General features: G+C 42.1%; 1 protein-coding gene across 1 annotated transcript in view; it reads left to right on the forward strand.

Annotated features, from left to right (window-relative positions):
- Window positions 1-25,521, forward strand: part of LOC134344528 (nuclease EXOG, mitochondrial-like) — an 87,515-nt gene that overhangs the window by 24,509 nt on the left and 37,485 nt on the right. The window contains exons 4-5 of the mRNA XM_063044489.1: window positions 276-352; window positions 22,915-23,029. Coding sequence (XP_062900559.1) covers window positions 276-352; window positions 22,915-23,029 — 192 coding nt within the window. The remainder of the gene's footprint in view (window positions 1-275; window positions 353-22,914; window positions 23,030-25,521) is intronic.

Consider the following 25,521-nt stretch of genomic DNA (forward strand, 5'->3'; position numbering starts at 1 on the left):
TTACAGACCATATTTGGTGTCAGATTGAAATTTGTATATGGTATTGAAGGGTGAGTCTTGATACAATCAGTACTTGCTGATTTAAAATATATCTACATTTAATTTGCAAACGATGGTTAAAGTTCAGCATGTGCACGTTAGAAAGAATGTACAATGGTAGTCTCACATTATCATTGCTTTGCCATTTTGATTAGCCCTTGTATAAAGAACTTGTTCTTTAAACAAAGATTAATTATGTTAGCTGAATCTGTGGCGTGTTTTGTTCTCCTTTGCAGAAAGCTATGGCAGAAACCTTCTATCTGTCCAACATTGTACCTCAAAATTATGAAAACAATGCTGGCTTCTGGAACCGGTGAGCATCAAAATTTCCTAAATTTATACTTCAATCATGTGACCATTATTTTCTTAGGTAGACCTTTGGTTTAAGGGTCACTTGCTTCCTCTCCAGTTCTGCAGTGATGCAACATTGGTGCTTCTACTGCAAGTGTGACAGGAGTTGCTTGATAATCTGGGAAGAGGGGTGGATAATTAGAAAGGAGGAGAATGGAGAATCTCTTCTGTTAGTGCTGGACTTCCTTCTCCTCCCAATAACATCCAGCTTTCTCGGTGCCACCCTGAATATGCTTTTCCTTTTTTTTTCTTTTTTTTTAATTTTATTTTTATTTGGATAAGGAATTCACAATTATCATGTACTTTTTTCACACATATAACCTTTTTCATTTTTTTATATGTATAAAACTACAATTATTTATACATTCTTAAGTACACATTGAGATGATATAAAAGGAAAATAAACATTTAAATAGATAATTATGTACTGTGGTAAATCTAACCTATTAGGCTAAGTAATGAAATTAGTTGTTAAGAAAAATGGTAATAATAGTTTCCATACAACCCTTCTGGACCATTTCCACTGGTCCAAAATGTTGCATACAAGCCTATATACCAACCATTGTAGGTGCTTATATCCCATTTGTTCGTGCTTGTTCCTGCCTGCAGACGTAATTATCCAATCCCTATGTACTTATTTACTTAATTTTTTCATTTTTTTTTATCCCTTTCCCAAATCTTTCCCTTTACTTGTATTAATTCTCTATTTTCCAAAAAAGAAACAACAAACATTTAGACTAGGGGTGCTTACGTTAGCAATATTACTGTGTTGATGAGAAGAGCAATATAAATCATTAGGAGAGTCATCTAAAGTCTGCTCGCATTGGGGTTATATATTCAATCCATTTATTCCAGATTTGATAAAATGTTTCTTTTTGAGTTCTCAGGGAGTAAGTCAACTTTTCCATTTTAAATATTTCCAAGATAATTTCGTACCAATCTTCTAATGTAGGTGGTATTGGATTTAGCCATTTTCTAGTGATTGATTTCTTACTTGCCGCTAAGAGGGCCTGCAGCAACTTTATATCTTCCTTCTGTTCAAGGAACAATACATGCCCCAAATAGAGCGTCTCAAAGTTCAGAGGTATCTGGGACCTAAGTACCTTAACTAATGTTCTATGAATACCTTCCCAAAATAGACTTAATTTAGGGCAATCCCAGAAAATATGAAAATGATTTGCCTCCTTGGAGCCGCACCTTCTCCAACACATCACATTTGTATCTTTATATTTTTCCTGATATGGGGTCTTGAAGTATCTTATAATGTTTTTCCAACAATGTTCTCTCCAAGTCAAAGAATTAGTCGAGGACCATTGAAAGCTGCAGATTTTCCCCCAAGCCTCCTCTGAAAGTACCAACCCCGCTTCTTTCTCCCACTTCTCTTTAATATACAGTGTATTTACATTTTTAGCATGGGAGAGTGCATTATATAGGCGAGAAACTGATTTACTAGGTATTGAACTGCAAGCCGAATTCAGAATCTTGAAAAATTCTTATTCTACTGTTGATAGGTCTGTATATCTACAACTCTGGTTAACATAGTTTCATATTTGAAGGTACCTAAAAAAGTCATTATGTTCTAGGCCATGTTTGTCCTGCAGGATTTGGAAACTTTGTAATACTCTTTTATCTATAAATGAGAGGTAGGTTGTAAGACCTTTCTTTATCCATAGCTCAAATCTTTTATCTCCTCTGTTGGGAAGGAATTCGGTATCATATGCACACCATCTAAAGAGTTTTAGCATGTTATTAATTCCACATGAATTAACCACCTTCTGCCATACTTTTAATGTAAGATTTATCCAAGCATTATTAAATTTTTCCAACTGGGCCATCAATCCTTTGTCAGCTATTGAGGCCTGAAGAGGAAAACTGTCAACTAATCCAAATTCTATTTCCTTCCATCTAGCCTTATATTCCCTATTACACCAATATAACAGAGGGGTTATCTGTGAGGCATAAAAATAATTTCTCAGGCAAGGAAGAACCATACCTCCTCTTTCCTTCCCTAACTGTAAGGTGTTATATCGAATTCTAGGTTTCCTTCCTTGCCAAATGAAGCGGGAAATCCATTTGTCCCATTCCCTGAATTGATTATCATCCACCTCCACTGGTAAAGTACGGAAAAGATATAATAACCGAGGAAGAATATTCATTTTTATAGTATTTATCCTTGAATTTAAACTTAAAAAGGGGATAAGATTCCATCTATGCATATCTGCTTTTATCTCTGAGATTAATGGCCCATAATTTACCTGTGACAGTGTTGAAAGATCCTTCGGCAGGGTTATTCCTAAATATTTTAATGATTTAGCTTCCCACTTAAGATCGTATGTATCCTGCAATTTTTTGGATGGTGTATAATTTAGGGACATAACCTGCGTTTTCTTTACATTTATTTTATAACCTGATATTTTCCCAAAGTCATCCAACAGTGTAAACAATCCTATAAATGATTTTTCTGGTTCACTCAGATAGACCAAAACATCATCTGCGAATAACGCCACTTTCTGTTCAATCCCTGCCACCTTGATACCTTTTACGATTTTGCTCTGTCTTATTAGTTGGGCAAGTGGTTCAATATATAGCGCAAAAAGGAGAGGAGAAATTGGGCATCCCTGTCTAGTGCCTCTCTCTAAATTGAAGGAGTCAGAGAGGTCCCCATTTATCTTAATTCGGGCTGTAGGGCTGTCATATAGAGTCTGAATTACTTTAATAAACCTTTCTTGAAAGCCGAATCTTCCTAACACTCTGTATAGGAATGCCCAACTAACCAAATCAAAAGCTTTCTCAGCGTCCAATCCTACTACCATTGTCTCTGTCTCGTTCTTATTAACCTGTTCTAATATGTGCAGAGTTCTCCTTATGTTGTCCTGTGTTTGTCTTTGTTGAATAAATCCAGTCTGGTCTAAATGGATTAGGCCAGGTAAAAGCTTTTCCAATCTGCGCGCTAATATAGATGTAAATAGTTTGTAATCTAAATTAAGAACACTAATTGGCCGATAATTGCCACATTCTAGTTTATCTTTACCCTCCTTAGGAATAACTGAAATAATCGCTTCTCTCCAGGAGGGTGGAGTTTCTCCTCTCTGCAAGATCCAATTAAAGGTGTTAAGTAGTAATGGGGCTAACTGTGTCTTCAGGGACTTGTACCACTCTGAGGTAAACCCATCAGAACCCGGGGACTTTCCAGCCTTTAACCTAGAGATGGCCACGTTCAGTTCTTTGACAGTTACTGGTTCTAATAAACTTTCATTTTGTAAATCTGTAAGTTTAAGTAGATCTAAAAAATTCAATACACTGTCTATATAGGGCTCATTGGGGGCCCGGGGTTGGGAGTACAGCTCTCGATAAATATGTTTCAAAACTCTCTTGAATTTTCCCTATTGTACTCTCCACAAGCTTTGTCTTTGGATTCTTTATTTTATGAATTGTATTGTCTGCTTGTTGTTTTCGTAATTTATATGCTAATAATCTAGCTGATTTACCTCCTACTTCATAATTCTTTTGTCTCAGGTAAAGAAAATTTCTTTGAGTTTCCAACGTATAAATATCATCAATTTCACTTTGCAATTTCCTAATTTCCTGTTTTCGATTTGAATTACTTTTGTTGCTATCTACAACTTGAAGTTGTTTTAATTTTCTTTGAAGGTCTGCTAATTTTTGTGCATTGATTTTTTTCATGTGAGTAGTAATGGAAATAATTTTCCCTCTCAGTACAGCTTTCAATGTATCCCATAAAATCACTGGTGATGTTTCTCCCGTGTCATTAAGGTCTAGATATTCTTTGATTTCTCCCCTTAATCTCTCCATTACTTTCGGGTTATTGAGTATATGTGAGTTTAGCCTCCATAGTGTGTTCCTCATTTTCCTTTCCAGGATTAGAGACATAGAGACTGGGCTATGATCCGACAGATCAATTGTTGCAATATTACAGTTTTTTATCCTGAGTCTATCTGTATTAAAGATAAAGAAATAGTCTATCCTTGAATAGGCTGAATGAGGGAAAGAGTAATATGTATAATCTTTACTAGTAGGGTGTAATTCCCTCCAGACATCTATAATTCCCAACTCCTCCATCAATGAATTCACTTTCCGAGTCAGAGGTTTATTCTGAGTAACTATTCTTGAAGAATCTAATATAGGATTTAATCTAATATTAAAATCCCCTCCACAAATTACTACCCCTCGAGAACTGACCATTAGGTCAAAAATGTGTCTATAAAATGACCATTCACTACCTGGAGGAGCATAAACATTCAGCAATGTTATTTCTGTACCTTCTATTCTTCCTGTGATTTTTACAAACCGTCCTTCTTTGTCTCTAGTCTCTGAAATATGTTCATAATTAAGAGTACTTGATATTAAAGTAGCTACCCCTCTATATGATGAATAAAATACATGCTTAAAGCCCATTCTTTTTAATTTTCCATGTTCAGATTGGCTCATATGTGTTTCCTGGAGGAAAGCTATTTGTGCCCTCTCTTTTTTCAATTTAGACATAATCTTATTTCTTTTAATTGGATTCAAAACCCCATTAACATTATAGGAAATTATTTTTACCAATTCAGTTTGCATTTTTCTCTAGTAGAAAAAAAGCACTCTCCTTTTCTAACCAAACAGTAAGCAATCCCTTCTCAACAGTAAACCAAGACATATAACCACACCCTAGACATTTCTGAACGTATAACATTTGAAAATTTTTCCCGACTTCCCACAGTGAGGCCTGGGCACCGACCCGCCTCAGTTCAGAGGGATAACCTCTGTCTTCACCCTGTGTTAGAGGGCCCTCAGCAGTTTGAATAATCATAGAGAATTTTCTCCTATTTATGTCTCGACCATATTGCTATCATTCAAGTTATTCCGCCTAGTTTATTTTCAGTTACCAGTTTTCATTTTACTTTTAAGTCCGATTTACTCTTTTCAGTCATTTCTCTTAATTAATCTGTATTCTCTGTACATTCGCGTCTGAATATTTGCAGCTTTTCCTTGTAGTTTGACACTCTGGTTCGAGTGGAGCGTCCTCGCCCCACTAACTGCCACGACTTCTGCCGAATCCTCTCCAGTAGCGACTCCGGTTGGGTGATAACTTTAATAGGTAGTCCCTGGTCCGCCAGGTCCGACGTTGCCTCCTCCACCGTAGCGTAAGTTTTTGTCCCTTCGTCGTAAAAGACTCTCAGCCGAGCTGGATACAGGGTCTGGAATCTGATGTTGTTTTCCTTCAGGACTCTCCGTGTTTCCGTATATTCCTTCCGTCTGGCAAGAATCCCCGGTGCGTAGTCGTGGTCTAAACTGATTTTGCAGTTGTTCCACGTGAAACCTTTCTTTTGCCATGCTCTTTTAAGCACCTCTTCCTTCGTTCTGTAACTGAGAAATCTGATCAGAATCGATCTGGGCTGGGCGCCTGCCGGGGGCTGTGGTGCCAACGCGCGGTGAGCCCTTTCTATCTGTAAGTCTTTTGCGGCCGGTATATCAAGGTTCTCTCTAAGCAGCTTCTCCACGAAGGGAATCATCAATCCGGGTTTACCTTCGGTTCCTTCGGGAACTCCGTAGATCCTCACATTTTCCCTCCTCGAGCGGCCACCTTGATCTATTAGTTTCCACTGGAGTTGGTCTTGTAGCTTCAGCATTTCTGCTATCACTTCCTCGGCGTTTTGTAGCTTCTCTTCAATTCCAACAATCCTCGCTTCGGCTTCATCTATCCGCGAGTTAGTTTTTACTATTTCTCCTTTAATATCTTCCAGCTGTTTGCTGTTATCTTGTCGGAACTCGCGAATCTCTCCGAGAATCAAAGACAGAGTCACCGGTTCCCCCTCATTATCTCCGTCCTGGCTTGCCGTGGGGGAGCTAGGCCCTTCGCCTTGCTGCATCTCTTTATGTTTATCAGCCTTCGAAGCGGACTTTTTATTCTTGTTCTTAGACATCATCCTTGCCCCTTTTATTAATATAGTTATGCAATATTAAGTATTTGTCTAAATTCGATTTTGGGGCAGTTTACCTTCTTTTTTGTCGAGAGACCTTTTCCTTACGCCGCCATTCCCTTGATGACCCGGAGGTCGAATCTGAATATGCTTTTCCATACTGACTGATCGTATGCCAGGATCTCCCACAAGTTAATCAGGGTGTTCCACTTCAAGGAGGATTTGGTAACATCATATAGAGACTACAGTTCAGAAATAGACCTCTTAGTCCATTTAATCCATGCCAAACTGTTGTTCTGCCTAGTCCCATCAACATGTACCTGGACTATAGCCCTCCATATCCTACCCATTCATTCTCTATCCACACTTCTCCTAAGTGTTGCAATCGAACCCATAACGGTTGTTTCCACGAGCAGCTAGTTCCACATTTGCACCACCTGCTGAGTGAATAAATTCCTCCGCAGGTTCCCCTTAAAACTTTTACCTTTCACCCTTCCCCTGTGATTTCTAGTTATACTCACACCCAACCTCAGGGGAAAAAGCCTGCTTGCTTTTATCCTATCTATACGCCTCAAGATTTTGTATACATTTATAAAGTCTCCTCTCATTCCTTTGTGCTTCAGAGAATAAAGATCGAACCTATTCAAACTTTCCCTATAACTCAGGTCCTTAAGTCCCAGTAACATCCTTGTAAATATTCTCTTTCAATTTTATTGATACCTTTCCTGTCGGTAGGTGACCAGAACTGCTCACAATACTCCAAATTCAGCCTCACCAACGTCTGATATAACTTCAACATGAGGTCCCAACTCCTGCATTCTTTTTGTCTTGTCGTAACAGAACTCAAGAGAAGTGATTGTTTTGGGAAGCTGATGTTGAGTACGAGAGTGACGTGGATTTTTTGTGTGATATGTGCATCACCGGGAAGGCATTTGTTGGCCACTCCTAACTGCCTTTGAGAAGCTGGTGGTGACCCTCTGCCTCGAACCGTTGCAGTTTTTCTGGTGAAGGTATTGCCGCAGTGCTATCGGGTAGAGAATTCCAGGATTTGAAGGAATGATGATGTTTCCAAATTGATGGTGCGCAACATGAAGGGAATCACTTGTGCTATAGTCATAGTACAGGTTGAGTACCCCTTATCCGAAAATCTCCAAAATCCACATTTTTTTTTGACTATACAATGTCACAAATGAAAAATTCCACAAGATGTACAGGTCTCTCTGCATTGCAGACGGTTCTGAGATATGACCAGAAAATTTAAAAAATAGAAAAATACTACATAAAGTGAAAAATGAAGATCTTGATCATCCCATCTACCTGCACCCGGTCCATCTCATCCACGTACATATCCAAACTTTTCTTAATGTTATAATTGAACCCACATCCACCACCACAGCTGCTGCTTATTTCACACTTGCCCCACCTTCTGTGTGAAGAAGTTTCTCCTCAGATTCCCCTTAAATATTTCATCTTTCATCCTAAACCTATGACCTCTAGTACTCTTCTCACCCAATCTGAGTGGGGAAAAGCTGGTGTGCGTTCATCCTAACTATAACCCTCATAATTTTGAAGACCCCTCCCCCCCCATTCTCTTGAACTCCAGGGAATAAAGTCCTAACCTATTCAGTCTTTCACTATAATTTAGGTCCTAAATTCCTGGCAACATCCTTGTAAATTTTCTTTGCAATCTTTCAGTCTTCTTTAATATAGACATCCTTTGCCACATCTGAAACTTCCATTGGTCATGATGGCAAACTGGTTCCGTGTTAGTAAGCTGAAGGGTCGTGAGCCATTTGCTAATTCCGCTGGGGGAATCGATCATTCGGGATTGATGCTGCATAGGCTTGCTCATTAAACTGGCAATCTGCTGCTCAGCATTCCTCATTCAGTGTGACAGTGTCAGTCAAAGCTTCCAATTTCTCAGGCTGTCGTAGCAGAGTGGTATTCAGATCTGCCCCAACAGGATTGTCTATGAAGGCCCTGCCATTCCAGATCCCTATCTTCATGCTGAGCCATGGAAGTTGCTGATCTTTTAAAATGGGGTAGGCATTGCAGCCTTCACAGATCAAGGTTGCTGTCCAGTGGCAATGGTAACATATTTACTGGTGAACACTGCTGCGTGGTTATTAATGCTCGCACATAACCATTCGTGTGTATACACACAGGTGCCCCTTGGCAAGTGCAAATTCATTCGCATGGGCTAGGGTACATACTCCTTGCCCATTGCTTCCCTCCTTTCTTCTCATCCAGCCCCCAGCTCCTGAGCCCTGCCACATATCGGGCCCTATTACTGGGCCCAATCCTCCATCCACACAGCACCGTATGTTCCTGGCTCCAGCTCTGCTTGTGTGTTGGGCTCAAAGAGAAATACGGTCATACAGCACAGAAGCATCTCCATAAATCCTCCAGGTCAACGCCTATCTGTCCATAATAATCCCATTGACCAACCCTTACGGAGTGGTAGTTGCCTCTCTTAACCCGGGGTAGTCGTTGTCCACCAGCTACCACACAGGCTTCACAGAGCAAGGTCTCTAAGGAACCTCTAGTTGCATATTGGAAGAATAAAGTGAAGCTTCTTCATGTCACTCCCTTGTTAATGATCAGCCCTTCATTTTAAGACTGTAACCTAGATTCTGGATACATACAGAACGTGGAGCAAAACTGAAAAGCAATAGGTCCTTCAGCCCACAATGTCTGCACCAAATACAATGCTAAACACTTCTGCCTTTACATGCTCTGTTCTCTGCATATTGATATGTGCTTATCAAATGCCATTATCATATCCAGGCACCCACTGGCTTCTACGTAAAGGAAACCTGCCCTGCACACCTCATTTAAGTGTTCCTCCTCTCACATTAAATGCAAATCCTCAATAGCATGTGACATTTTCCCCAAGGAGAAAAAATTTGTCTACCCTGTGTACACCTCTTATAATTGTATGTACTGCCATCAGGTTTCCCTTTGGCTTCTGCTGTTCCGGAGGAAGTAACCCAAGTTTGCCCAACCTCTCCTTATAGCTCATACTCTGATCGAGGCAGCATCCTGATAAATATCCTCTGCATCCTTTCTAAAGTCCTTCCTGTAATGGGTGACCAGAATTGCACACAATACTCCCAACTGTGATCTAACCAAAGTTTTATCTCAGTGCAGTGCCTTATTCTTACATTCAAAGCCCTGACCAATGAAGGCAGGCATTGTTTACTACCCTGTCTACCTACGTGGCCACTTTTGGGGAGCTGTGGACTTGGACCCCAAGATCACTCTACACCAGGGGTCTCAACCTGGGGTCCACGGAACTCTTGCTTAATGGTGTTGGTCCATGGCTTAAAAAAGTAAGGGAGCCCCTGCCCTTTTAGGCTCCTGCCGTTAACTGTAGACTTTCCCGTTGCCCTTCGCACTTGCTCAGGGTAATTTCATCTGTCATTTATCTGCCCATATTCTGTATTTTGCTGTATCCTGCGACAACCTTCTTAACTCTTCACAATTCCACTAGTCATACAAACATGCTAACTGATATGCTAACACACCCATCTATATTTTCATTCAATTATTAAAACAGTGGCCACTTAATTAGGTACAGGAATGGAATCCACTGTAGTCTACTGCTCCTGTTTCATTATCAAGGTATTTTTGCCCAAAGAACTGTTGGTCATGGATATTTTTTGCTTACCACACCATTCTCTATAAATTCTAGAGACTATTGTGAAAATCCCAGGAAATCAGTAGTTTCTGATATACTCAAACCACCCCGTCTGGCACCAACTATCATTCTACAGTCAAAGTCACTTAGATCACATTTCTTCCTCATTCTGCTGTTTGATCTGAACAGCAACCGAACCTCTTGACCATGTCTGCATGCTTTTATGCATTGAGGTGCTGCCACATGATTGGCTGATTAGATATTTGTATTAATGAGCAAGTATACAGGTGTACCTAATAAAGTGGCCACTGAGTGTATAAATCACAAACAACAGAAGCCCCAGGAATACCACTGGTCACGGACACCCAGCTGGAATAGCATCCCTTCACTGGTACCCTCAGACCTCAGACGTGGAGAAGCATTAACACTACATTTACCATGTCAAGCCACTTAAGAATTGTATGCATTCAGTAGCCTCGTTTCTCACATCTGAAAGGTGGAGGATGTGCCAGGAATCTTCTGAGGTATCCCAAAAAGATGACAAGTCAGATTGCTACAACTACAGAGGGTCTCTTTCTGCCTCAGGAAAAGTCATTGCAAGGAGATGACAGTTAAATGTCAGCCTCCATTCTGTATTTCTCATCACAACAGTTGCATCCTGAGTGATGGGGACCTGCTTTTCAACACTGTAGCCCTATTCGGCCTGGGCTTTGACCTGACAGGGCATCTCAGGCAAGTCTGATGCTGCCACCCCAAGGTCGTCACACTTTCACAGAAGCCAAGAGAACGGTTAATAAGAAATGAAACTATTTCAGTTTGAGTCAGGTGCATTGTCCCAACTTTTACAGGGGCAATGGTTAGTTAACACAAATATAACTGAGTTAATTCAGTCTTACTGATAATAGGGACTGCAAGCTACTAATTTGCACACCACACTGCTAAATGAAGGAATGGGGCCATTTTTTTTTGTTATCAGGACAGGAAAAATAAGATTGGACTGATATGGCACCAAATCATGAATCACATTGGCCTGGAAAATCCCAAGATCATGTCTGGATTTGTTTTTTTAAACTATGCTCTTGTAACTAAAGAGAACCCATTCATTCCTTCTTTTAACAGTATCATAGAACATTACAGTGCAGTGTAGGCTAGTTGGCCCTCTGTGGTGCCAACCTTATCAGGATCAGTTTTAATATTACTGACATATGTTGTGAAATTTGTTTTTTGAGCAGCAGGTTAATTAAAAAATAAATGTTTAAAAATAATGACATATACATTAAATAAGAAATATATTAAATAAGTAGTGCAAAAAGTGAGCAAAAAGTAGTGAGGTAGAGTTCACTGTCCATTCAGAAATCTGATGGTGGAGGGGAAGAAGCTAGAAACATAGAAAACATACAGCACAATACCGGCCCTTCAGCCCACAAAGCTGTGCCGATCATGTCCCTACCTTAGAACTACCTAGGCTTTACCCATAGCCCTCTAGTTTTCTAAGCTCCATGTAGCCATCCAGGAATCTCTAAAAAGACCCTATTGTTTCCGCCTCCACCACCACCGCCGCCGGCAGCCCATTCCATGCACTCACCACTCTCTGCGTTAAAAAAAAAACTTACCCCTGACATTTCCTCTGTACCTACTTTAAAACTATGCCCTCTCGTGCTAGCCATTTCAGCCCTGGGGAAAAGCCTCTGACTATCCACATGATCAATGCCTCTCATTATCTTGTAGACCTATCAAGTCACCTCTCATTCTCTGTCGCTCCAAGGAGAAGAGGCCGACTTCAGTCAACGTATTCTCATAAGGCTTGCTCCCCGGTCCAAGCGACATCCTTGTAAATCTCCTCTGCACCCTTTCTATGGTTTCCATGTCCTTCCTATTGTGAGGCAACCAGAAATGAGCACAGTACTCCAAGTGGGGCTGACCAGGGTCCTGTATAGCTGCAACATTACCTCTCAGCTCTTAAACTCAATCCTACGACTGATGAAGGCCAATACATCGAATACCTTGTTAACCACAGAGTCACCCTGCGTAGCAGCTTTGAGTGTCCTATGGACACGGACCCCAAGATCCCTCTGATCCTCCATACTGCCAAGAGTCTTACCATTAATAGTATATTTTGCCATTGAACCACCTCACACTTACCTGAGTTGAACTCCATCTGTCACTTCTCAGCCCAGTTTTGCATCCTATCAATGTCCCGCTGTAACCTCTGACAGCCCTCCACACTATCCACAACACCCCCAACCTTGTGTCATCAGCAAACTTACTAACCCATCCCTCCATTTCCTCATCCAGGTCATTTATAAATGAGTAGGGGTCCCAGAACAGACCCCTGAGTCGCACCACTGGTCACCAGCGTCCATGCAGAATATGACCCGTCGACAACCACTCTTTGCCTTCTATGGGCAAGCCAGTTCTGGATCCACAAAGCAATGTCCCCTTGGATCCCATGCCTCCTTACTTTTTCAATAAGCCTTGCATGGGGTGCCTTATCAAATGCCTTGCTAAAATCCATATACACTACATCTATGGCTTTACCTTCATCAATGTGCTTAGTCACATCCTCAAAAAATTTAATCAGGCTCATAAGGCACAACCTGCCTCTGACAAGGCCATGCTGACCATTCCTAATCATATTATGCCTCTCCAAATGTTCATAAATCCTGCCTCTCAGGATCTTATCCATCAGCTTACCAACCACTGAAGTAAGACTCACTGGCGTATAATTTCCTGGGATATCCCTACTCCCTTTCTTGAATAAGGGAACAACATCCGCAACCCTCCAATTCTCCGGAACCTCTCCCGTCCTCATTGATGATGCAAAGATCGTTGCCAGAGGCTTAGCAATCTCCTCCCTCGCTTCCCACAGTATCCCGTCCAGTCCCGGTGACTTATCCAACTTGATGCTTTCCAAAAGCTCCAGCACATCCTCTTTCTTAATACCTACATTCTCAAGCTTTTCAGTCCACTGCAAGTCATCCCTACAATCGCCAAGATCCTTTTCCGTAGTGAATACTGAAGCAAAGTATTCATTAAGTACCTCTGCTATTTCCTCCGGTTCCATACACACTTTTCCATTGTCACACTTGATTGGTCCTATTCTCTCATGTCTTATCCTCTTGCTTTTCACATCCTTGTAGAATGCCTTGTGGTTTTCCTTAATCCAGTCCGCCAAGGCCTTCTCATGGCTCCTTCTGGCTCTCCTAATTTCATTCTTAAGCTCCTTCCTGCTAGCCTTATAATCTTCTAGATTCATATCATTACCTAGTTTATTGAACCTTTCGTAAGCTCTTCTTTTCTACTTGACTAGATTTACAACAGCACCACGGATCTTGTACCCTACCACCCTTTCCATGTTTTATTGGAACGTACCTACTCAGAACCCCACGCAAGTATCCCCTGAACATTTGCCACATTTCTTCGGTACATTTCCCTGAGAACATCTTTCTAATTTATGCTTCCAAGTTCCTGCCTGATGGCCTCATATTTCCTCTTACTCCAATTAAACATTTCCCTAACTTGTCTGTTCCTTTCCCTCTCCAATGTTATGGTAAAGGAGATAGAATTGTGATCACTATCTCCAAAATGCTCTCCCACTGAGAGATCTGACACCTGACCAGTTAATTTCCCAATACCAGATCCAGTACAGCCTCTCCTCTTGTAGGCTTATCTACATACTGTGTCAAGAAACCTTCCTGAACACACCTAACAAGCGCCACCCCATCTAAACCCTTCACTCTAGGGAGATGCCAATCAATATTTGGGAAATTAAAATCTGCTACTGCAACAACCCTATTATTATTACTTCTTTCCAGAATCTGTCTCCCTATCTGCTCCTCAATGTCCCTGTTACTATTGGGTGGTCTATAAAAAAACACCCAGTGGAGTTATTGACCCCTTCCTATTCCTAACTTCCACCCACAGAGACTCCGTGGACAACCCCTCCGTGCCTTTCTCCTTTTCTGCAGCCGTGACACCATCTCTAATCAACAGTGCCACGCCCCCACCTCTTTTGCCTTCCTCCCTATCTTTTCTGAAACATCTAAAGCCTGGCACTTGAAGTAGCCATTCCTGCCCTTGCACCATCCAAGTCTCTGTAATGGCCACAACGTCATAGCTCCAAGTGCTGATCCACACTCTAAGCTCATCCGCTTTATTCATAATACTCATCGTATTAAAATGGACACATCTCAAACCATCGGACCGAACGTGTCCCTTCTCTATCACCTGCCTAACCTCCCTTCGTACTGTCTCCAAACTTTGTCTATTTGTGAGCCAACCTTCCTTTCCTCCGCCACTTCAATTCGGTTCTCATCCCCCAGCAATTCCAGATTAAACTCTCCCTAATAGCCTTAGCAAACCTTCCCGCCAGGATATTGGTCCCCCTCGGATTCAAGTGCAACCTGTCCTTTTTGTACGGGTCACACCTGCCCCAGAAGAGGTCCTAATGATCCAGAAATCTGAATCCCTGCCCCCTGCTCCAATCCCTCAGCCACACATTTATCATCCACCTCATTCTATTCCTATACTCACTGTCACGTTGCACAGGCAGTAATCCCAAGATTATTACCTTTGTGGTCCTGCTTCTCAACTTCCTTCCTAACTCCCTGTAGTCTTTTTTCAGGACCTCCTCCCTTTTCCTACCTATGTCGTTGGTACCAATATGTACCACGACCTCTGGCTGTTCTTCATCCCACTTCAAGATATTGTGGATGCGATCAGAAACATCTTGGACCCTGGTACCTGGGAGACAAACTACCATCCGCATTTCTTCCCTGCGTCCACAGAATCACCTGTCTGACCCCCTAACTATAGAGTCCCCTATCACTGCTGCCATCCTCTTCCTTTCCTTACCCATCTGAGCCACAGGGCCAGACTCTGTGCCAGAGGTGCGACCACTGTTGCTTCCCCCAGGTAGGCCATCTCCCTCCCAGCAGTATTCAAACAGGAATACTTATTGTTAAGGGGGACAGCCACTGGGGTACTCTCTGGCACCTGCTTCTTGCCCTTCCCTCTCCTGACTGTGACCTACTTCTTTGTCTCCTGTGGTCCCGGGGTGACTACCTGCCTGTAGCTCCTCTCTATCACCTCCTCACTCTCCCTGACCAGACGAAGGTCATCGAGCTGCAGCTCCAGTTCCCTAACGCGGTCTCTAAGGAGCTGCAGCTCGACACACCTGGTGCAGATGTGGTCGTCCGGGAGGCCGGGAGCCTCTAGGACTTCCCACATCTGACACCGAGCACAGAAAACCGGCCACACACACATACTCTCTGTCTTTATTTTAAAGAGATAACCTACCTGGCCTTGACCCTCTATCACCAAAGCCTTCCTACTCTGTCTCCCTTTACTCTGACACCCTCTGTAAATCTGACTTCCTTTTAAATTCTTGATGCTGTTCTCACTGGCTGACCTCCACGCGCTTGCGCAGTCGTGCCCCGTTCAAACTGCTGAAGCTGTTCCTAAAACATTGAGTGTGTGTCTTTGGGCTCCCAAACCTCCTCTCTGCTAGCAATGAGATGTCATGCAAAAAGCACAAAAGATATTGAGGTGGTCAACATGGATTCAATCTGATGGTGGAGAGAAAGAAGCTGTTCCTAGAATGGTGAGTGTGTGTCTTCAGGCTCCTGTACCACCTTGATGGCAGAAGAGGGTATATCCTGGGTGCTGAGGGCCCTTAATGATGAATGCTGCCTTTTTGAGACATCACCTTTTGAAGATGTCCTTGATATTGGGGAAGCCAGTGCTCATGATGGAGATGGCTGAGTTTGCAACCCTCTGCAGTTGTTTCCTATCCTGTGCAGTGGCCCCTCCATACCAGACACTGATGCAACCAGTTTTAACCTATTCTAACCATCTAACCTATTTTTAATCTATTCCAAGATCAATCTACCCTGTCCCTCCTACATAGCCCTCCGTTTTTCTTTCATCCATGTGCCTATCTAAGAGTTTTTAAAATGTCCCTCGTGTATCCATCAGCAACCCCACTACCACCCTTGGTAGGCTATTTAGTAATTAATAACTAAAATGTTAATTAGTAGCTTGCAATCCCTATAATCAGAATGAATGAATGAATGCTTATTCACAATTCGAGATTCTTCCACAAATATTGTATTGTACAAAAGTCTTGGGTACCTTTATATTGCGAAGGTTTTTATACCATTTCCTGCATGGGTTAATTTTAATTTGATTTGAAGTACATGATAGAAGGACAACCATCTCCATTCTCTCTTTATTGGCCCTTGAAACGGCACTTTATTAGGTCCAGGAGAGGAACCTGGTGTGGTATTCTGCTACTGTAGCCCATCCACGTCACGGGGTTCAACGTGTTATGTATTCAGAAATGCTCTTCTGCACATCACTGTTGTAATGTGTCGTTACTTGAGTTACTGTCACTTTCCTGTCAGCTTGAACCAGTCTGGCCGTTCTCCATTGATCTCTTTCATTAGCAAGGCGTTTTTTGCCCACAAAATTGCCACTGACTGGATATTTTATGGTTTTCGCACCGTTCTGTGTAACTCTAAAGACTGTTGTTCATGAAAATCTGAGGAGATCAGCAGTTTCTGAGATACTCAAACCACCCCATCTGGCACCAACAGTCATTTTATGATCAATGTCACTTAGATCACATTTCTTTCCTATTATGATGTTTGGTCTGAACCTCTTGAACATGTCTGAATGCTTTTATGCATTGAGGTGCTGCCACATAATTGGCTAATTAGATACATGCATTAATGAGCAAGTGTGCAGGTGTACCTAATAAAGTGGCTACTGAGTGTAGATCTGTGGGTGGTGCAGTGATTAGAGCTGCTATGTCACAGCTTCAGTGACCCCATTCTCAGCTGATTACTCTGTGGAACTTGCACATTCTCAAGTGGCTTCCTGTGCTACAATGCTGTGATGTGTCATTGGGAAATGATCTGATGCAAGACAGTAAAAGCAATTCCTCAGTCTCAGTGCTGGGGATTTACAGCAAGCAGAAGCACCCATATAATCCAATAAATGAAAAGGTGTTTGATGGCTCTGGGACTGTACACACTGGGCTTTAGAAGAACTGGGGGGTGGAGGAGAGAAATCTCATTGAAACCTGTCAAATATGTGGAGAGGATATTTCCTTAAGTTGGGTAGTCTAGGACCAGCCTCAGATTACAAGGATGTCCCTTTAGAACAGAGTTCAGGAATTTCTTCAGCCAGAGGCTGGAATTCATTGGCACAGATGCCTGTGAGGCCAGGCCATTGTGTATATTTAAAGCGAGGATTGATAGGGTCTTGATTAGTCAGGGCATCATAGGTTATAGGGAAAAGGCAAGAGTATGAAGTTGAGAGGAATCATAAATCTGCCATGATGGAGCAGACTCAATGGGCTGACTGGTTTAATTATGGTTTTATGTGTTATGGTGTTGGCTCGTAGCCAAGTGGTTAAGGTGTTCGTCTAGTGATCTGAAGGTCGCTAGTTGGAGCCTTGGCTGAGGCAGCGTGTTGTGTCCTTGAGCAGGGCACTTAACCACACATTGCTCTGCGATGACACCGGTGCCAAGCTGTATGGGTCCTAATGCTCTTCCCCTGGACAACATCGGTGGCGTGGAGAGGGGAGACTTGCAGCATGGGCAACTGCTGGTCTTCCATATAACCTTGCCCAGGCCTGCGCCCTGGAAACCTTCCAAGGCGCAAATCCATGGTCTCACGAGACTAACGGATGCCTATATGTGTTATGGTTTTATGAAACATTGATCATTTATTTACCTCTGTAGACACTACCTGACCTGCTGAGTTCCTCTAGCATTTTGTGTACATTGCTCAAGATTTCCAGCATTTGTGTATTCTGTTTGCAGGACTCTCTTGCAACTCTGCTTTAGGAAGCACTGCATCTGAGGAACTCTGCTGTGCAGTAAACTGATAGGTTTGGTCGGGCAGGTGTGGAAGGTCTGGGCCTGAGCCACGAGAGACTGCAGGTGCTGGGGTCTGGAGCCAAAAGCATGATGCTAAAGAAACTCAGCAGGTCAGGCTGTGAATGTGGAAGCATAGGGATTGTTGGTATTTCAGGCCGAGCCCCTTCATTGGGATTAAGAGCGCCAAGGGAAGGGAGCCAGATAAAGAGGTGAGGGAGGGGGTAAGGCAGGAGAGTGTGATAGACCAATGCAGCCAAGAGGAGTTTAAACGTGACACGCCTGCAATTAAATAGGTAGTACACTGCCAGCATTTTCCAGTGGGATCTGGGTAGTTCACTTTACCTCTCTGCATTGTTGCTATGTGAGCTGAAGCATTTACGGCATTTCATTTTTTCAGCATTCACATCTTGCTGTATTGCAACACGGTAGCTGAGTGTTCAGCACAATCACTTTACAGTGCCAGCCAGCACAAATGAAGGTTCAATTTCTGCCACTGTCTGTAAGGAGATTGTACGTTCTGTCTGTGAGTGTGTGGACTTCCTGGTGCTCTCACATATGGTTAGGGTTAGTGAATTGTGGGCATGCTACTTTGGTGCTGGAGTGTGGCGACACTTGCAAGCTGCCCCCGGCACGACCCTCGGAATGTGTTAGTCATTGATGCAAAATGACGTATTTGATTGTTTTAGTGTATATGGCAAATAAAGCTAATCTCTCTTTAAGCTCTCATTATTTGGGACCTCTTCTGGGGCAGGTGGGACCTGTACAAGAGAGACGGGTTACACTTGAACTACAGGGGGACCAATATCCTTTCAGGGAGGTTTGTTAGTGCTGTTGGGGAGGCTTTAAACTGGATTTGCAGGGGGATGGGAACCAGAGTGCCAGAGCTGACAGTGTGGCTGGGGTGAAAATAAATGATGTTGAAAGTTCAAGCAAATCCGCTGATAGAAAGGTTGTGAGTGGTGGTAAAAATCTTCTGAGGTGTATATATTTCAATGCTAGGAGTATTGCGGGGAAGGCGGATGAGTTGAGGGCGTGGATTGACATGTGGAATTATGACGTTATAGCAATTAGTGAAACTTGGCTACAGGAGGGGCAGGACTGGCAGCTTAATATTCCAGGGTTCCGATGTTTCAGATGTGATCGAGGCAGAGGAATGAAAGATGGGGGAGTAGCATTGCTTGTTAGGGAAAATATTACAGCAGTGCTCAGGCAGGACAGATTAGAGGGCTTGTCTACTGAGTCCTTATGGGTGGAGCTGAGAAACAGGAAAGGTATGGCCACATTAGTGGGATTGTATTACAGACCACCCAATAGTCAACGAGAATTGGAAGAGCAAATCTGCAGAGAGGTAGCAGGCAACTGCAGGAAACATAAAGTTGTGGTGGTAGGGGATTTTAATTTTCCATATATTGGTTGGGACTCCCATACTGTTAGGGGTCTAGATGGTTTAGAGTTTGTAAGATGTGTTCAGGAAAGTTTTCTAAATCGATATATAGAGGGACCAACTAGAGGGAATGCAATATTGGATCTCCTGTTAGGAAACGAGTTAGGACAAGTGATGGAAGTCTGTGTAGGGGAGCACTTTGGTTCCAGTGATCATAACACCATTAGTTTCAACTTGATCACGGACACGGATAGATCTGGTCCTAGGGTTGAGGTTCTGATCTGGAAGAAGGCCAAATTTGAAGAAATGAGAAAGGATCTAAAAAGCGTGGATTGGGACAGGTTGTTCTCTGGCAAAGGTGTGATTGGTAGATGGGAAGCCTTCAAAGGAGAAATTTTGAGAGTGCAGAGTTTGTATGTTCCTGTCAGGATTAAAGGCAAAGTGAATAGGAATAAGGAACCTTGGTTCTCAAGGGATATTGCAACTCTGATAAAGAAGAAGAGGGAGTTATATGACATGTATAGGAAACAGGGAGTAAATAAGGTGCTTGAGGAGTATAAGAAGTGCAAGAAAATACTTAAGAAAGAAATCAGGAGGGCTAAAAGAAGACATGAGGTTGCCTTGGCAGTCAAAGTGAAGGATAATCCAAAGAGCTTTTACAGGTATATTAAGAGCAGAAGAATTGTAAGGGATAAAACTGGTCCTCTTGAAGATCAGAGTGGTCGGCTATGTGCGGAACCAAAGGAAATGGGGGAGATTTTTTGTGTCTGTATTTACTAAGGAAACTGGCATGAAGTCTATGGAGTTAAGGGAAACAAGTAGTGAGATCATGGAAACTGTACAGATTGAAAAGGAGGAGGTGCTTGCTGTCTTGAGGAAAATTAAAGTGGATAAATCCCCGGGACCTGACAGGGTGTTCCCTCGGACCTTGAGGGAGACTAGTGTTGAAATTGCAGGGGCCCTGGCAGAAATATTTCAAATGTCGCTTTCTACAGGTGAAGTGCCGGAGGATTGGAGAGTGGCTCATGTTGTTCCGTTGTTTAAAAAAGGATCAAAAAGTAACCCGGGAAATTATAGGCCGGTAAGTTTAACGTTGGTAGTAGGTAAGTTATTGGAGGGAGTACTAAGAGACAGAATCTACAATCATTTGGATAGACAGGGACTTACTAGGGAGAGTCAACATGGCTTTGTGCGTGGTAGGTCATGTTTGACGAATCTGTTGGAGTTTTTCGAGGAGGTTATCAGGAAAGTGGATGAAGGGAAGGCAGTGGATATTGTCTACATGGATTTCAGTAAGGCCTTTGACAAGGGTCCTGCATGGGAGGTTAGTTAGGGAAATTCAGTCGCTAGGTATACATGGAGAGGTGGTAAATTGGATTAGACATTGGCTCAATGGTAGAAGCCAAAGAGTGGTAGTAGAGAATTGCTTCTCCGAGTGGAGGCCTGTGACTAGTGGTGTGCAACAGGGATCAGTGTTGGGTCCATTGTTATTTGTCATCTATATCAATGATCTGGATGATAATGTGGTAAATTGGATCAGCAAATTTGCTGATGATACAAAGATTGGAGGTGTAGTAGACAGTGAGGAAGGTTTTCAGAACCTGCAGAGGGACTTGGACCAGCTGGAAAAATGGGCTGAAAAATGGCAGATGGAGTTTAATACTGACAAGTGTGAGGTATTGCACGTTGGAAGGACAAACCAAGGTAGAACATACAGGGTTAATGGTAAGGCACTGAGGAGTGCAGTGGAACAGAGCGATCTGGGAATACAGATACAAAATTCCCTAAGAGTGGCGTCACAGGTAGATAGGGTCGTAAAGAGAGCTTTTGGTACATTGGCCTTTATTAATCAAAGTATTGAGTATAAGAGCTGGAATGTTATGATGAGGTTGTATAAGGCATTGGTGAGGCCGAATCTGGAGTATTGTGTTCAGTTTTGGTCACCAAATTACAGGAAGGACATAAATAAGGTTGGAAGAGTGCAGAGAAGGTTTACAAGGATGTTGCCGGGACTTGAGAAACTCAGTTACAGAGAAAGGTTGAATAGGTTAGGACTTTATTCCCTGGAGCGTAGAAGAATGAGGGGAGATTTGATAGAGGTATATAAAATTATGATGGGTATAGATAGAGTGAATGCAAGCAGGCTTTTTCCACTGAGGCAAGGGGAGAAAAAAACCAGAGGACATGGGTTAAGGGTGAGGGGGGGAAAAGTTTAAAGGGAACATTAGGGGGGGCTTCTTCACACAGAGAGTGGTGGGAGTATGGAATGGGCTGCCAGACGAGGTGGAAAATGTGGGTTCTTTTTTAACATTTAAGAATAAATTGGACAGATACATGGATGGGAGGTGTATGGAGGGATATGGTCCGTGTGCAGGTCAGTGGGACTAGGCAGAAAATGGTTCCGCACAGCCAAGAAGGGCCAAAAGGCCTGTTTCTGTGCTGTAGTTTTTCTATGGTTTCTATGGTCAAGTGCAGGAATATTGAATTGCACTATTTATTTTTTATTGTAACTTGTAGTTATTTTTGTCTTGTACTGTATTGCTGCCACAAAGCAACAAATTTCATGATGTATGTCAGTGAGAGTAATTCTGATTCTGAAGAATATTACATGGGTCTCACATGTAGGATGGACACTTAGTTGAGTTACCTGCTTGCCCCTGTGAAATTACTCCATTGAAGACTAATGGAAATATGAGAAAGTCGGAAAGAGAAAAAAGAATCTGCAGAAGTAGAACAGTTTGCATTTGTATAACATAATGCCTATCCTGGGGTTAGGGGCCTCTCTCCACATGTGGGTGGATGTGTGGGATGGGGAAGGGGCTTGTATTGCTGTTATTGTCTTGTTGTGTTGTTCTGCTGAACATTGTGGCCATTCCGTGTTAGAGCTGGAATGTGTGGCAACACTTGTGGGCTGTCCCAGCGCATCCTTGAGTGTGTTGGTTGTTAACACAGATGATGCACTCCACTGTATGTTTCAATGTACATGTGATAAATTTGAATTCTTAATACCGTGTGGAAGCAATATCAATAAACTGTTAGTGCTTAGCTACATCGGGTGACTGATAATAAGTCATCATTTACATGATTTCCGCATGCTAAAAGTTTGGTTATCCAGCATAGACTGGTCACATGGATATGTCGGTTAGCTATTTGTTAAGCATGGGTGCTCCTTCAGCTCTGATCCTCCAGCCTGGGCATTTTGATAAAGAATGAATAAATGACCTTGCATGGTATGTTGAGAGGTTTGTTGAGAACTTTGAACTTTCACTTTCAAGCTTGTGTGCAAGCTGTCCTTGTTGGGTCTCAGTACTCCTCTCTGTAACTGGATCTTGGACTTCTTGACAGAGAGATCTCAGACATCCATTTTGGAGGCAACATGTCTAGCTCCTTCACACTGAGCAGTGGTGCTGTTCAGAGCTGCATCCTCAGTCCACTGCTGACGCACAACTCTACTGCTGTATTCAGCTCTAAGCCACGTCATTAAGTATGCAAATGATACAACAGTGGATGATCTCATCAACGACAATGATGAGTTTTCATACAGAAAGGAGGCAGAACGGCTTGTGAACTTTGACAAGCCGCAGTGGTTAGAGCTGAGGACCTAGCCAGCTAATGGCATGGCCAGCAATGACTTAGTAAAGAAAACCCGTGAAACTATTAATTAATGCAAGGCATTCACATTGTTTTCGGCAGGTTGGAGATATACTGCCGAGATTTGACCCAGCGGTACAAAGACATTTGGGTCATTTCAGGCCCTCTGACTCTACCAACAACAGGAGCTGATGGAAAGAAAACTGTTACTTATGAGGTGAGATGAGACGAGAGAATCTATGTATAACAGCTTTGTGAATATTTTCCTCACTACCATTCAGAAAACAGAGGAGTCACCCCTTCTGAGAGATAAATAATCATGGGAAAAGAGAAATGTATACATTAGAGACCAGAGCCTTGAGCATTAATTCAATTAGGGTAGGTTTTGAGGCACTATTGAAGGCATAAAGAGAATGAAAGTAGCCTGATATTGTCAAAGATATTGAACTAAAATACATTAAAACCTCTTCCAGATTTATTTATTTATTTCAAAATTGGTGCAGAACGGGCCCTTCCAGCTCAATGAGCCGCGATGCCAGGCCACCCATCTATTTAACCTGAGCCAGATAGTTCTGTCTTGTGCCATTCTCAGATTGTTTCAACAAATTATTTATTCTTTGCCTTTTATGTGTCTTGTTACGGTCTACACTGCTTCTCAAGCAAGATTGTCCTTTTGGAGATTTTCTGCACCTGTTCTTTTGTCAGGCACTTGCTCATTTCACTTTCAATTAACTGATGAATAATTTTCCCCTCTGCAAATGTTAAGCTAATTGGCCTGGAATTATCCATATTCGCTAATTTTTCCTCACAGATGTCACATTACTGGCCACTTTCCAATCATCGAACATAAGTGCACGTTCATCGAACCTAAAACGATTATTTTAAAGCCCAAGTCACTTCTGACCGCAGGATCTATCACTGCATCATTTTGTACTCTATCTTAGTTATTTATGATTTTTCTTTTCAACCATTGCTTTTTGTTTGTCTCACTCTTGGTTCTGGTTAGGTTCCTGCATTTGTACCCAGAGGTCTGGGTTGGTGATGGGCAACATTCTTTTTTAACAGCTGTGCTCAGAGCAGGAAATTTTTACATGGCCTGAAAACTACAAGGCACTTTATATTTTTTTTTGTAATTTACAAATTGCATACTTTTGATTTTATTTATTAATTGAAGGGTGTAATGAAATACAGTATAACAAAGAATCTTTTATGTTTCCTAAGGTTTTTCCTCATCTGTCTTTATCACAAATCTATAAACACTGCAAATGCTATATATTGTCTATAAGCACTGTCTATGATTTTATATCCAGATGAAAGATATGGGCCACGGTTTATTAACAATGAGCTACCGACTTCCATTCTGTGTTTACTGTTACAATTTTTAACATTGTTGTAACTTGAAGCACTGACAATATAAATACAGTGAAGCTCTAAAATGTTTCAAAGTAAAGGTGTGTTCATTTATAAAATTTATGGATTATATTCATTAACATTAATTACAAGGTATTTCACAATTATGCTAACATAGATTTTAGTATTATATTAACATTATAAAAGAAAATTCCAGCTGCATATCAACAAAGGTAGCATGTGCGGGAGCGTTTCAGTTAACTGCGTGGCCATGCACCCATACAGCTTAGAGGGAAGAGTAATGTTGGGTGGGTTCATGGGACTGTACAGCACAGAATGCTCCATTTGGCCCAGAATATGTTAACCTACTCCAAGAACAATCTAACCCTTCCCTCCCACATAGCCCTCCATTTTTTTTCATCCACGTACCTATCTATGGGCCTCTTAAATGTCCCTAATGTACCTACCTTTACTAACACAGGCAGGGCATTCCAAATACATACCACCTCTGTGTTAATAAAAAAAAAGTTTAAAAAAAAAATACCTGTGATATCACCCCTATACTTTCTTCCACTCAGCTTTAAAAAAGATGGTTATTAGTATTAGCTATTGGCGCCTTGGGGAAAAAGACACTGGTTGTCCCCTCTACCTGTATCTCTTATAATCTTATATACCTCAATCAAGTCGACTCTCATCCTCCTTTGCTCCAAAGAGAATAGCCCTTGCTTGCTAAGACATGCTCTCTAATCCAGGCTATGTGCTGGTAAATCTCCTCTGCGCCCTCTCTAAAGCTTCCAAATCTTTCCTATAAGGAGATGACCAGACTTCAAGTGTGGTCCAACCAGTCTTATAGAGCTGCAACGTTATGTCACAGCTCTTGAACTCAATTCCTTAACCAATGAAAGACATCACACGTATGCCTTCTTAATCACCATATCAACTTTGAGGGAACTATGAATGTGGATCACAAAATCCCTCTGGTCCGCCACACTGCTAAGAATCCTGCCATTAACCTTGTACTGTGCCTTCAAGTTTGACCTTCTAAATGTATCACTTTACACTTTTCCAGATTAAACTCTGGTCTGCCATTTCTCAGCTCAGCTCTGCATCCTGACAATGTTCTGTTGTAACCTACGACAACACCAACAAATTTTTGTGTCATCTGCAAACTTACTAACTCACTCTTCCATTTCCTCATCCAGGTCATTTATAAAAATCACAATGAGCAGGTGTCCCAGAACAGATCCCTTTGAAACACGACTAGTCACTGGCTAGCCAATTACGAATCCACTCTGCCAAGTTTCCGTAGATCCCATGTCTCGTGGTTTTCAGGATGAGCCTTCCATGGGGAACCTTGTC

Source organism: Mobula hypostoma, chromosome 3, assembly GCF_963921235.1.
Source record: "Mobula hypostoma chromosome 3, sMobHyp1.1, whole genome shotgun sequence".
NCBI classification, from domain to species: domain Eukaryota; kingdom Metazoa; phylum Chordata; class Chondrichthyes; order Myliobatiformes; family Myliobatidae; genus Mobula; species Mobula hypostoma.